Source organism: Cervus elaphus, chromosome 28 (genome assembly GCF_910594005.1).
Source record: "Cervus elaphus chromosome 28, mCerEla1.1, whole genome shotgun sequence".
Classification (NCBI taxonomy): Eukaryota; Metazoa; Chordata; class Mammalia; order Artiodactyla; family Cervidae; genus Cervus; species Cervus elaphus.
Window position 1 is genome coordinate 25,130,677 of NC_057842.1, and position 13,790 is coordinate 25,144,466.

General features: G+C 42.9%; 1 protein-coding gene and 1 long non-coding RNA gene across 2 annotated transcripts in view; one reads left to right on the forward strand and one right to left on the reverse strand.

The window, feature by feature from the left end:
* Positions 1 to 10,666, reverse strand: part of LOC122685618 — a 62,849-nt gene extending 52,183 nt beyond the window's left edge. The window contains exons 1-2 of the long non-coding RNA XR_006338481.1: positions 10,534 to 10,666; positions 310 to 509 (exon numbers count right to left, since the gene is read on the reverse strand). This is a non-coding gene — a long non-coding RNA (uncharacterized LOC122685618). The remainder of the gene's footprint in view (positions 1 to 309; positions 510 to 10,533) is intronic.
* A 200-nt stretch (positions 10,667 to 10,866) lies between these two features.
* TPBG (trophoblast glycoprotein) lies at positions 10,867 to 13,470 on the forward strand. Its single transcript, XM_043890538.1, has 2 exons — positions 10,867 to 11,006; positions 11,168 to 13,470. The coding sequence occupies exon 2, from the start codon at positions 11,518 to 11,520 to the stop codon at positions 12,778 to 12,780; it is 1,263 nt and encodes a 420-aa protein (XP_043746473.1). The 5' UTR covers positions 10,867 to 11,006; positions 11,168 to 11,517; the 3' UTR covers positions 12,781 to 13,470.
* The last annotated feature ends 320 nt before the right edge of the window (positions 13,471 to 13,790 follow it).

Sequence of the window (13,790 nt, forward strand, 5' to 3'; positions counted from 1 at the left end):
AAACAAATTAGAGCTATGCAAAAATAACATTTTCATGTGCAAGATTGGTAAAAATAAAAAATAATAACATAGCCCCAATATTGTTGATGGGAATATACAGTTACGATAATCTCTAAACAGTGCTTCCCAATACCTATCAACATTACAAAAGCCCATCTTTTAATTTCAAAGTTCACTTCTCAGCATTTATTCAAAGAGATATTAGTATATACGAAAGATGACATGTGTACTTAGTCATCGCTGCATTGCTTATAATAGCAAAAAGCTAATAATCTCTTAATAGGAGGTTGTTGAAATAAATTGTGGTACCTCAGCTTTAGCATGTGCTGTGCCTTGGCTGACAGCATAGTGACAGATGTGATGGACGCAGCATCTTAAAAGGCATGGATCAGGCTTGCCCGCTCTTGTGCTTCTACTGCCTCGGCTGCTATTCCACTGGTCTTGGGAAGAACGTAACAGCCATTTGGAGCAGAACTGTCTTCAAATAAGGTGTTTCAGTCAAGCCCAACCTAAAATAGAGCCCACCAATCAATTTGCAGAAGAGTGAGCCAGCACAGCTTAGCCAAGTTTGCCAACCAAGTCCAAGCCAAACCACCTAAGCCTCAGCCAACATACAGATGCATAAGCTATGCTTATAAAGAATTGTTTTAAGCCACTGAGTTTTCAGTGATTTATTCAATTTTTTTTACTCAATGAGTTTCAGTGGTTTATTACACAGCAAGTGAGGCAGCTAATTACACTCTCCAGTGAATATTGTCTGCCCATAAAAGAATTCTTTAATACCCAAATAATGTAGAATCTCTGAGTCTCATGGTTCAGTTAAATGTGGTTCAGAACAATGTGCAGTGCTCACTTTGTGAATGGAAATTTGTGAAATGGAATTTGCATACACTTGCATAAGATCTAACTGGAAAGATACATACAGAAACCTGATAAAAGCTGGTTGTCTGTGGAGAAGTTAAATGGAAAGTCAAGGAACAGGAGTGAAAGGAGGTTTTCCCTTTATAACCTTTCTGCCACTTTTGAATTTTCAACAACTTAAATGCATTATATATTCAAAAAAAGAAGTTATTTTTTAAAACTCAGTCTATTCATAGAGCTCCAAATTTTTCTAGCATCTAATACAGCAGAAAAAATCTGAAATCAGTTAACTTTCTATTCTCTTGACAAGGGCCAATTCTGCTTCGATAACTGCAGAATCTTTATTATTTCCTTAAATTAGGAGTTTCAACAGTGTTTATCTAAGAGTAGAACTCTATTATTATTTCCTTGTATCTAGAATATATATGTAAAGGACTCTTAAAACTCAATTGTAAGAAGACAAATGACTCAGTAAAAAAATGGACAAATGAATTGATCAGACACTTCATGAAAGAAAATACAGGTAACAAATACACACATTAAAAAGTGCTCAACATCACTGAAAAATTAAAAGCAAAATTAGATACCACTACACACAATTTAATATATCTAAGATTTAAAAGTCTAATGATATCAAATGTTGGAAGGATGTGGAGCAACTGGAACTCTTCTTCAGTAATGTAGAGTGAACACTTCTTCACTAATGGGAAGTAATGTAAAATGGTATAATCACTTTAGAAACTCAGTTTGGCATTTCTGATAAAGTTAAAAATGAATCTACCATATGACCTAATCATTCCACCTCTTGCTTTTTGCCCAAGAGAAATGAAAGTAGATGCCCACAGACTCAAATGTGAATGTTTATCACAGCTTCATATGTGATAGCCCCAAACTGGAAAAAGTCCAAATGTCCATTGATAGGTAAAGGGATAAACAAATTTTCCTATATCCATATCACAGAATACTACTTAGTAAAGAAATGAAAATGAATTACTGATACTCATAACATGTATAAATCATAAATTAATTATGCTGAGTGAAAAGAAGCCAGATGAAAAAAGAGCACATACTGTATGATTCCATTTATATAAAATCCTAGAAAATTCAAACTAATCTATAGTGACAGAAATCAAATCAGTGGTTGCCTGGGCATGGCTTGGGGTGGGGGTGACATGTAGATAGAGAGATCACAAAAGGTCATGAGAAAACTTTTGAGGGTGATGAATTCATTAATTTTCTTGAATGGTGGTTTCAAGAATGTATGCATATACCAAAACTTACCAATTTGTCACTTTAACTATCTACAAAAGAAAATTGAAGAAGAAACCAAATGTTAGGATTTGTCAAGCTGAGTAGTTGACACACAAACTTTTGTTATATAATTCTCTGTTTTTATGTGTTTTCTCTATTTAATAACAAAATATTTTAATTCAATTTAAAAAGGAAACTAGATTTCTCTCACTTGAGCTGATTTAGTAAACTGATGGAAACAATAATTTCCATGAAAACAGGGCTTTTGTCTGTTTAATTCACCATTTCATCCCCAGTTCTCAGGACAGGGCCTAGAAGCACTTATACCCTTCAAAATTACTTATCTAACACATAATGAATAAACTCAATTTATTCATAACTACTGGTTATTTTCTTAAAGAAGATTTCCAATTCCTTATGGTAAAGCTTAGAAGTTACGGAACAATTTTAGTGATTACTTGTACTGCGGACGGTGCCAAGAGAATCAGAAACCTTTATATGTAATTGCTTGTATTCAGGCAGCTTGCACCACCAAAGCCCTATTGTTTGTTGATAGGTGGCATCCAGTCTGATTATTGAACACTTAGTGGTCAGTGACCGTACCATACTAGTTGTAAACTATTTTGAATATTACCCCTTTGCAAATGTCATCACACCAGTACTTAGTGGGTTCAAGTATCTTTTTATGTCACACATTTCTCCTGCAGGCTTTTGTTCAAGTTCAAAATAGGTATCCTTTGACATGCACTTTGCACCCAACTCCTTTATTCTAACATTTTAAATGAATTAAAATATGTGTTATTAACTACAGAAAACACATAACACCCACTCATTGTTCAGGTCATAAGATTTGATGCTGGCTTGATTTTGTTTCCCTAGTTAAACATTTTTTTCACTGCCAAGCTAATGTGATAAATTTCTATTCCAAAATACACAATATTTTCAGTTTTCTCTTCTGGATTTTTGTATAGGGGAGCGAAACCAAATCTGATAAATATTCGCTTTTTGGCTTTGAATATCTCAAGCAGTGCTACAGGCAACTTATTGACCTATGTCCTTTAGCTCACCAAATATGACTTGGAAAATAGATTAAAGACACCTGGGTCATATATCTAAGCTTTGGCCCAAGTCTATCTGCTGAACCTCTGCCATGGACATGCACTAGACTGCCTATCAATGTGCCAGAATTAGAAAATTTTTAAGAAAAATTTCTGACTTTGGAGAGGGCTCTATTTGGAAGACAAAGTGAATTCCATACAAAAAGGCACATTAGTAAACATTTATTGAACTGTATTAAATTTAATTGAAATTAATTAAATTTGGATGGTAGCTACAATTGCAACTGCTCCCATTGCTGGGCTGAATTCCAGTTTTGGTTTAGAACCCAGTTTGGGCAAGGACTAGAGAAATGGAAAATCTTCAATGTCAACTTCAAAGTTGAATTAATTTACATTAGAAAAAGAGTATTAGGTAACACTACTGAATTAAATATTTATTACAATTTCTTTTGAAAAGACAATAATTACAAACAAATAAGCCAGATCTTCTATTCTTTACTCCAGGTATTTTTCAGCTTCCTTACAGTAAATTTGACTCTTCCATCTAGAATTATTAGGATTTCTCTTGGACATCATTTAAAATATAGAAGCTAGCTATCATGTCACATGTTTTAGAATTATAAATACCTCCATTCTTCCCTCCATGCTGAATAAATCAACAAGATTTATAGATTCTACCTCAAGTATTTATATGGGCTATTTTCAACCTTTTTAAAAACAAGAATTTTATAAAGTCTTTATATAAAGCATACCTTCACGTAAATTTTATTTTTTATAAATTTTAAAAATATATATTATACTAACTAAAATATAAAAGAGAAATAAGAGCATAATTAAATAATAAATAACAGGTAGTAAAATATATAAATGACCATACTATAAGACCTAATGAAGAATTAATATGCACCCCAGGTGGCATAGAGGTAAAGAATCTGCCTACAATGTAGGAGACCTGCCTTTGATCCCTGGGTCAGGAAGATCCCCTGGAGAGGGTAATGGCAACCCACTCCAGTATCCTTGCCTGGAGAATCCCATGGACAGAGGAGCCTGGTGGGCTACAGTTCATGGGGTTGCAGAGTCAGACACAACTGAGTGACTTACACACACACTTATAACCAGGCTAGGACTTGAGAAATTAGACTAAGATTCAAATTAATAGTGAAAACAGTTTGTCTTTACATTAGACACTTTGAAATAAGAATTACTGTAAATGCAATAAATACAAATGCACACTGATATGGTTGATTTGTATTAGTGATTCAAATACCATGAGCAACACAGCTGTCAGAGATACAATTTTGGTTGCATCCCAGACAAACCAATATATATTTTTCCTTTGATGAACACAGTAGCTGCCTTCCTGGAAAATTCAGCGTACGTTAAAACCATTCTATAAGTATTTGCAATTTAAATGTAAGATGGTTGTTTAGGTTTTTCACCTACAAGGATGCCTAGATGGATGCTATCCAAAAGTCTACAAGCAATAAATGCTGGAGAGGGTGTGGAGAAAAGGGAACCCTCTTACACTGTTGGTGGGAATGCAAACTAGTACAGCCGCTATGGAAAACAGTGTGGAGATTTCTTAAAACACTGGAAATAGAACTGCCATAAGACCCAGCAATCCCACTTCTGGGCATACACACTGAGGAAACCAGATCTGAAAGAGACACGTGCACCCCAATGTTCATCGCAGCACTGTTTGTAATAGCCAGGACATGGAAGCAACCTAGATGCCCATCAGCAGATGAATGGATAAGGAAGCTGTGGTACATATACACCATGGAATATTACTCAGCCATTAAAAAGAATTCATTTGAACCAGTCCTAATGAGATGGATGAAGCTGGAGCCCATTATACAGAGTGAAGTAAGCCAGAAAGATAAAGAACATTACAGCATACTAACACATATATATGGAATTTAGAAAGATGGTAACGATAACCCTATATGCAAAACAGAAAAAGAGACACAGAAATACAGAACAGACTTTTGAACTCTGTGGGAGAATGTGAGGGTGGGATATTTCAAAAGAACAGCATGTATACTATCTATGGTGAAACAGATCACCAGCCCAGGTGGGATGCATGAGACAAGTGCTCCGGCCTGGTGCACTGGGAAGACCCAGAGGAATCGGGTGGAGAGGGAGGTGGGAGGGGGGATCGGGATTGGGAATACATGTAAATCCATGGCTGATGCATATCAATGTATGACAAAACCCACTGGGAAAAATAAATAAATAAATAAATAAATAAAAATAAAAAGTGAGTATAAAAAAAAAAAAAGAATGCCTAGATGGATACTTGAAAGTCATGTGGGAAGCAGGATAATTTTTCATTGTATGATACGGTCCCTTTAATTGCAGGATGTCTAACATCCCTGGCCTCTGCAGGCTAAACGCCAGTAGTTCTCCCCATTGACTATAACCACCAGAAAATGCTTCCAACAAATATCCAAAATGCCCACTAGGGGCAGTGTCACCCTGGAGAACCACAGGTCTACCTAACTGTTCCTGCCTTGTCAATCTTTCAACACTGCTTTGGTTTCGTTCTTAAATATCTATCACTTGGCTCTCCCAATTTCTCTGTCTCCCTAGTCTCTCTGCCTGTGAATTTATCCTTCAAATAGATCGCGAAGGTGATCTTTGTAAAGTGCACACCTAATCATGTCATTCTCCTGCCGAGTATCTTTGGAGGCTTCCCAGCTCTACAGGATGAAATAAAACTTTTTAGAATAGAGGGCAGTAATCCTATCCCAGCATATATCAAACCCAACCTCCTACCACTCTGTCCAATGTGTGCTGTGCTGTCCTCTTCCCCATGTGATCTCTAGAACTGAACAAGTTTTCTGAGTCTTTCCACCAACTTGGCGATCTTCTGTCTGGCAAGTTCCTACTAATAATTCAAAATGCAATTCAGGTATTACGTCCCCAAAGAAATCTTCTTCAATCTCCCTAGTCCACCCCGACCTTTTCACTCAACCTGTTTTGTAACTGGTAGGTAGCCCGTGTTCACCACTAGACTGTGAGATGTCTGAAGGCAGAGATTTTTATCTTATCTACCTTTGTATTCTAAGAACATCAAATAGGTAGAGGTAGACAGTAAGGTCTTAAAAAATTAAACATATTTAAAGTTGAATAATCCTATAATGTTATTTGGAAAGTTCTGCAGATTGCTATGTAATTATTTGTATTTACCTTTCAATGTTTTCCCATTCTTAAAGAATCATATATTTCCATCCAGCTTTATCTTTCTAATAGTACAGCCTTTTAGCTTGTTCTTTTTTTAGTAATTAATTTCTGATAAATCCTGAAATGTCTTTGCTTTATTTTTCTTTCACCAGTTTCAACTCCCATTGTATTGACTCATGAAACAAATATGTCCTTTCAACTCATTCCCAAGTTGATATTTTTACTTAATTTAGTGTATATATCTCAGATAACAAGCTTATTTCTTTCTCAAATGATTTGAAATCAGCACATGAGAAGAGTTACAATTCTTTTTAGTCATTAATAATTAAAAAATATTTTTCACAAACTTGTTACTTTTTCCCCCCAAACTGACTGACTCTCAAGTTGATAGTTATGGTTTTAAGTGTTGATTCATGGTTTTACAACATGCGTGGTTGATGTTCACCAATGTTTAATTTTGTTTTAGAAATTTTTTAGATTTGAGAGTGTTCACCTTTTTCAGTTCCTTTGCTAATTTGCAAAATTAACTAGTCTCAAATAATCTTGATGTTTGTCCATTCTGGACCACATGGTTTCTCTCTTCTGGTTACCACTGGGGTAACCATAATCATCCATCGGTTTGTTTTTTTTTTTTTAAATACTACATTGTTCTTTGCCTTCCCAGAATTTAGCAGCAATATTTCAAAAATTTACTAATGACTTTCCTTTGGGTCATTAGAAGAAAAATGGTTCCTGTAGAAACAATGTGCTGCATAAATAATAGTGCAGAGACATTTTCCTGGAGGCTACAATGTGACCTATGAAATACACTAGATTGGTTCCTCTCCATTAGGACATTCAGATCCTTCTTTTATTTTGGAGGGGAAGAATAAATGGAGGAAAATGTGCTTTGAAATTCTCTGTCCTGCTTTAGAGCATGTAAATAGCATCACGCACAAAAAATTTTCAAGCTGTCAGGAGTTAAGCAAGTATGATAATTTCGGATAATTAAATGCTTAAGACAATCAAAATAGAACTCATCCGAGTAAGCTTTTCTCACTTGAAGGAGAGTTCTTCAGAAAGTAGTTACTGATCTTACTGTCTTTCAATAGGGCAGTTTAAAAATGTGGTACAACAGTCCACACTACATTTTGCAATCTTTAAAACAAAGAAAGTAAACCTGTATGTATGGACACAGAACGATACATAGTTGTTTTAAAATTTTAAAAATCATGAATAATGTAATACACAGACTATGATCCCATTCATATAAAAAATATTAGAAACAAAAGTAAAATATATACAAACAGAGACTGGAAAGATACTCACAGTAAACTGCATTCAGTGTTCTGCAATAAAAGCTTTTATTTCTGTCTGTTTCTTCCACCAGGCTATGAACTCTTTTGTTACCAGACCAAATATAGGATGCCCAGTTAAATTAGAATTTCAGGTAAAAAGGGATTTTTTTAAAGCATAAGTACATCCCAAATATTGCATGGAGCATATTCATACTAAAAAATCATTCATTGTTTATACCTGAAATTCAAATTTAACTGAGTGTCCTGTATTTTTATTTGCTAAATCTGGCAATTCTACTTGAAAGAGACCTTAGACTATCCATCCTTGGACTCCTATAGCTAACATAGTTACAGTGATTTGGTGGGTACAGAACAAATGGTGAGTGGGAGAGTAATTAAGATTAAGAAGAACACAATAATAACAGGCAATTTTGCCAAGCATGTTAGATATCTTATCTCAATTCTCATGGAAATGTCATAATGTTTTATTACTGGTCCTATTTTACAGATTGAGAAACAGAAGTATACTGAAGACACACAGTAAGTGGTGGAGCTAAAAATGACCCCAAATTTCTGAGTCCTGATTCAGCAGCCGTAACAAACTAACTGCCAGCTGCAGGCAGGTAGAAGAAAATAAGGAGAAAGCGAACCAGGGGAGAGGCTTTGGTTCTGCCTAAGGGATGCAATGCAGGACTGTGCACAAACGCCTCAATTTTGCCTAGAGGTGGAATGTGAGATACACATGAAAAGCAGACAAATCTGGGCCCAGTCTCTACCTCCACCACACATTAGAACAAGTTATATAATTTATTTCGGCTTCAGTTTTCTCCTCTTTAAAACTGGATTGAGAGAATCTACCTGAGTACTGATGGGAAGAACAAATGAGATGATTTCTGTAAAGTGATCAGCAGGAGGTTTGGCAAGTAAAAGATACTGTCAGTGTGAATTAGTCTCAGCTCAGAGTCCCAGTTTTTTCGTTTGTAAAACAGAATAATTATACAAATAACTACTGGTATCTATATTGCCAAGCTGATGTGAGGTCAGATGAGAATATATCTTTCTAAATTCTAAAGATATTTAGAATCTTCTTACTCTTCTAGGAGCAGAACCAGAATACCAAGGCAGAGCATTAGTATTTTTTTTTCCCATGAGTAACTAATTTTGTTTAAAAATTATCATACAGTAAAACTGATTTAGTGTACAAGGTTCTGTAGATTTTAACACATGTCTAGACTTATGTAACCACCACCACCATCAGGATACAGAACATGACTCCAGCTTTTGAGATTCTTTTTTTGAAAATGTTTCACATTCGTATTACAAAGCACTTTTAAAAACAGGAAAAAGATTTAGATAAAAGTGCTGAGGATGCAAATGAACTAAACTGGCTTTTTGCACAAAGCTTTTGCAGTCTTCACGCCCTCTAGGTCTCACCTGGGCCCTTCTTGCTGTGGGCGGTGCAGTCTATTTTTTCCCACAAAAGTAATCAGGAAGCGACTTGAGAGTTGGGATCTTTCCTTCACACTAAAGGCAGGCCATGTCATAGGCACAAACTTCGGCATTCCTTATTGGATCCTTTTTATATTACCAGATCCTACTTTTTTGCAACTGTTTTCTCGAATTGTCATTTTCTCTCTAAAATGAAGAACCTTGAATAACCAGCACTTTCTCACTCGTTTAGGGAAATTATTTTTTCGGGACAAAGGAGACAGACACTCATTGAGAGAACAAGAATAGAGCTTTCAGGACCCCCAAACCTCTCCGGGGTAACAAATCCTCTCTGTAATTAAGCATTCCCTTTCTCCTACCCCAATCCCAGCCTCTCTGCTCCTTGCCTACCGGGCGCATCCTGCGGCGTCAGACTTGGGTTACCAAACTTCTGTTCTCCGGGCGGCCACCCACCCCCACCCTGCGAGCTCTCCCAGCTCACTGACTTGCACTGACACACGGCTGCCACGTCTGGGGAGGGGGGCGGGTCCGCTTTCCGGGTGACTCACGTCCTCGCTATTTGCCTTTTGTTTCTAGGACGCTTTGGCGGCCGTTTTCTTCCCTCTGCTTTTAATTTGGGGAGCAGGAAAACTAACGAATCAAGAGTGAATCTCTTCTCCACCCATCTTTCCCCCCCTCCCTTCTTCTTCAAGTTGGCTCCCTCCCTTCACAAGTTCCGTAACTCTCCGAGAAGTGCGGGGGCGGGGGGGGGGGCGGGACAGGTGGGGATGGATTTACACCTAAACCCGAAGTTGGCAGTCTAAAGCATCACTTGGCTGGGGAGCCTTTCCGAAACTCCCTTGCTGGCAGCTGGGCGTTTTCCTGCTGCCGTTGTACATTTGCAGCTCATTTCTTTATGCTCCTTCTCTGTTATGCCTCAATCTACCTGGTTACCGCTTTAAATGCCCAGATTAGGGCGAATTTCACGAGACGTACGAACGGTTTTGCTCCAGTCCAAGGTAAAACCCAGTATGCAAAATGAGGAACCACCAAAGGATGCCAGGGAAGGGGGGGAGAAAAAGGGATTCCCTCACCTTTTCCGGCACATTCTTGTCAATTTCCACCAGGAGGAGGCGCGCGGTCTAGATTCCCCCCTCGCCTCCTTTCTTACATCCCCCTACCGAGCGCAGCCCAGGCTCGCCGCGCAGCCGGAGCAGCTCCTCCGGCAGCCCTGGCCCGCCGCACCCCCCCTCCCCGCCCCCCAGGTTGGTTTTTCCCAGCTGCGGAGGTTGGGCCAGGGGCTGGGGTGCGAGGAGAGTCGGCGCCCGCAGGGTGGAACGGGCAAGTCGCTGCGACTCTGGTGAGATTGGGAGTTATCTCGGGTGCGGAGGTGAGCGCCGGGGAGCAAGCGGAGAAGGCAGAGCAAGCGGATAGGGGGCGGGGGGCGGCTCCGGGACCCTCCCCATCCTCACGCAGGAGAGTAGCGCCGGTCCGGGGGTCCCACCGCCGCTTTGTTTGCGGCCTTCTCCCCGCCTCCCTTTTGGAGATGACTTGAACGCCCTCCGGTCTGATGGGGCTGGCGGGGGCGCGAGCTGGGGGCGCCAGCCGAGTGCTTTCCACTTAATCCGGCAGGGTCCTGAAAGACATCAAAAGACTCCTGTAACCTGAAACTTCCCTCGCGTCCTGACCTGGACCTGGAGGAGAGGTCCGGGCGGGGGCGGAGACCCCGGAAGGCAGGTCGTCCGCGGAGGAGGTGGGGGGAAGGAGCTGGGAAGGAGAAGTTTTAGTCGGGAGGAGCTAGGGATTAAGCTAGAAGTTTAGACGCGGGGGACGAGTCTGATCGGGGAAAGGAGGAGGGCGGGAGCTGGGAAGGGTATATATAGTGAGGGCTCGGGACGCAGCAAGACTGTGCTTCGCCCCTCGGGTCGCCTGTCCCTTTGCTTGGGTAAGGATGTGCGTGGCGCTAGAGGAGGCGAGGCCCAGACGAGCTTTCGGAGGGAGGTCTCGGGTACCCGGTGGGGTCGGCTTGGCTCGCGGAGGCCGATTCCTGCCCTCGAGGAGCCGCGGGCGCCACCACGCCTCACGCTTGTCTCCCGCTTGTCCCAGGTCGCGCAGTGGATCCTGCGGGAGGCGCCAACAAAAGAGGCGGGAGGTGCCACCCGGGGGCGGCGGCCGCAAGACGAGCGGGAGGAGGAGCGCGGAGCCGAGCGTCCCGACCGGCCGTGCGTACTTTCTGGAGGGAAGGGGCGGGGGACTCGGCCCCGGGAGGGGGACGCCCGGTGGCCAGGGGGTTGGCCAAGTTCCGGCGGCGGCGTTGGCGGCGGCCCTCCTCTGCTCCCACAAGAGGAAAGTTTTCTCCAGAAGCTTCCGGCCGGCCCGCGCCCTCCAGAGCCCCGTCTCCCGAACCTTCGGAGCGGGCGGCGTCCCAGCCCGGCTCCGGGGAGACCCGAGCCGCGATGCCTGGGGGGTGCTCCCGGGGCCCCGCCGCCGGGGACGGGCGGCTGCGGCTGGCGCGGCTGGCGCTGGTCCTCCTGGGCTGGGTCTCTTCGACCTCCCTCCCCTCGTCGGCGTCCTCCTCCACCTCCTCGGCGTCGCTCCCGGCTCCCGCGGCGTCCGGCCAGCCCCCGCTGCCGGGCCGATGCCCGCCGCCGTGTGAGTGCTCCGAGGCGGCGCGCACCGTCAAGTGCGTGAACCGCAACCTGACCGAGGTGCCGGCCGACCTGCCCCCCTACGTGCGCAACCTCTTCCTCACGGGCAACCAGCTGGCCGTGCTGCCCGCCGGCGCCTTCGCCCGCCGGCCGCCGCTGGCTGACCTGGCCGCGCTCAACCTCAGCGGCAACCGCCTGAGGGAGGTGGACGCCGGCGCCTTCGAGCACCTGCCCGGCCTGCGCCAGCTCGACCTCAGCCACAACCCACTGATCGACCTCAGCCCCTTCGCCTTCTCGGGCAGCAACGCCAGCGTAGCGGCCCCCAGCCCCCTGGTGGAGCTCATCTTGAACCGCCTCGAGCCCCCCGCGGCCGAGCGGCAGAACCGGAGCTTTGAGGGGATGGTGGCGGCGGCCCTGCGAGCGGGCCACGCGCTGCGGGGGCTCCGCCGCCTGGAGCTGGCCAGCAACCAGCTCCTCTACCTGCCCCGCGACGCCCTGGCCCAGCTGCCCGGCCTCCGGCACCTGGACCTCCGCAACAACTCCCTGGTGAGCCTGACGCACGTGTCCTTCCGGAACCTGACGCACCTCGAAAGCCTGCACCTGGAGGGCAACGCCCTCAAGGTCCTGCGCAACGGCACCCTGGCCGAGCTGCAAAGCCTGCCCCACGTCCGGGTCTTCCTGGACGACAATCCCTGGGTCTGTGACTGCCACATGCCGGACATGGTGGCCTGGCTCAAGGAGACCGAGGTAGTGCAGGGCAAAGGCAGGCTCACCTGTGCGTTCCCGGAGAAAATGAGGCATCGGGTCCTCTTGGAACTCAACAGCTCCGACCTGGACTGTGACCCTATCCTTCCTCCGTCCCTGCAGACGTCTTACGTGTTCCTGGGTATTGTTTTAGCCCTGATAGGCGCCATCTTCCTCCTGGTTTTGTATTTGAACCGCAAAGGGATAAAGAAGTGGATGCATAACATCAGAGATGCCTGTAGGGATCACATGGAAGGGTATCATTACAGATATGAAATCAATGCGGACCCCAGGTTAACAAACCTCAGCTCGAATTCAGATGTCTGAGAAGCGCGAGGACAGAAAGAGGACAACTCTGCATGAGATGTAGACTTCAGCTTTATCCCGTCCTAGGCTTGCTTCACCTCCACCCTCCACTATAGCCGCCAGTGACCTTGACTGAAAGCAGCGAAGGGAATTTGCTCCCTTCTGTAAAGTTTCCGGGTGTGTTCTGTTACTATGGGACGATGAACAACTGTGCATAGTGTTTTATCCTCTTCCTTCTTCTTGGAACTCAACATGTGTGGAGGGGTGTTTTCAAGTTTCAGCATGAACATGGCCTCCTGGCTGTTTTCCTCTTAGTACAGTTCAAGGTGTAGCAAGTGTATTCTCACTGATAGCATTCAACAAAAGCTGCCTCAACTTTTTTGAGAAAAAGACTTATTTCATAAATATCAGTTTTATTCTCATGTACCAAAATTGTGGAGAGAATGATTGCATTTCATAAACTGCCTGCAGACCTTAGCAAGCTCTTCAGAGTAACTCCATAGTCCACGGAGCCCCTGCATCCGAGAGCATGCTTACATTTTACTGTTCTGCATATTTCAAAAAATAACTTGCAACTTCAGATAACTTCTTGACAAGTTACTTTTTTGATTGCAGTTTATATGAAACTATGCTGAAGTTTTTTTATAAACTGCATTGAGAGCCAACAAACTAAATTGTTAAAAAAAAATTCAATAAAGATTCTTAAAAGAATTACAGCTGTGTTCAAGTTTGCTATTTGAAAAAAGGATTAGGGGCAGTGATACTGAATGGTTTTGGTTCTGCTGATAATTAAGCTGTTAGTTATTATAGCTGAGAATGAAAGAGGAGCAGTGTCTTATACAGACAGGCTTTGGAGACAGATTTGAGATGGTGGATCCTTTCACGATTTACATAGAGAAGTTGAATATTCATGTGAAAGTTAATGCTGTTCATTAAACGATTTTGTAAAAGCATTATAAAGTTGGTAAGAAGGAAGATTTCTGTAAGACAAACAGTTCACATTTTGGGTTTTTTCCTAGGCTGATTAAGTT

What these genes read in the sequence shown, in the direction of transcription:
- TPBG (XM_043890538.1), top strand. Translation starts at nt 11,518, where the DNA reads ATGCCTGGGGGGTGCTCCCGGGGCCCCGCCGCCGGGGACGGGCGGCTG.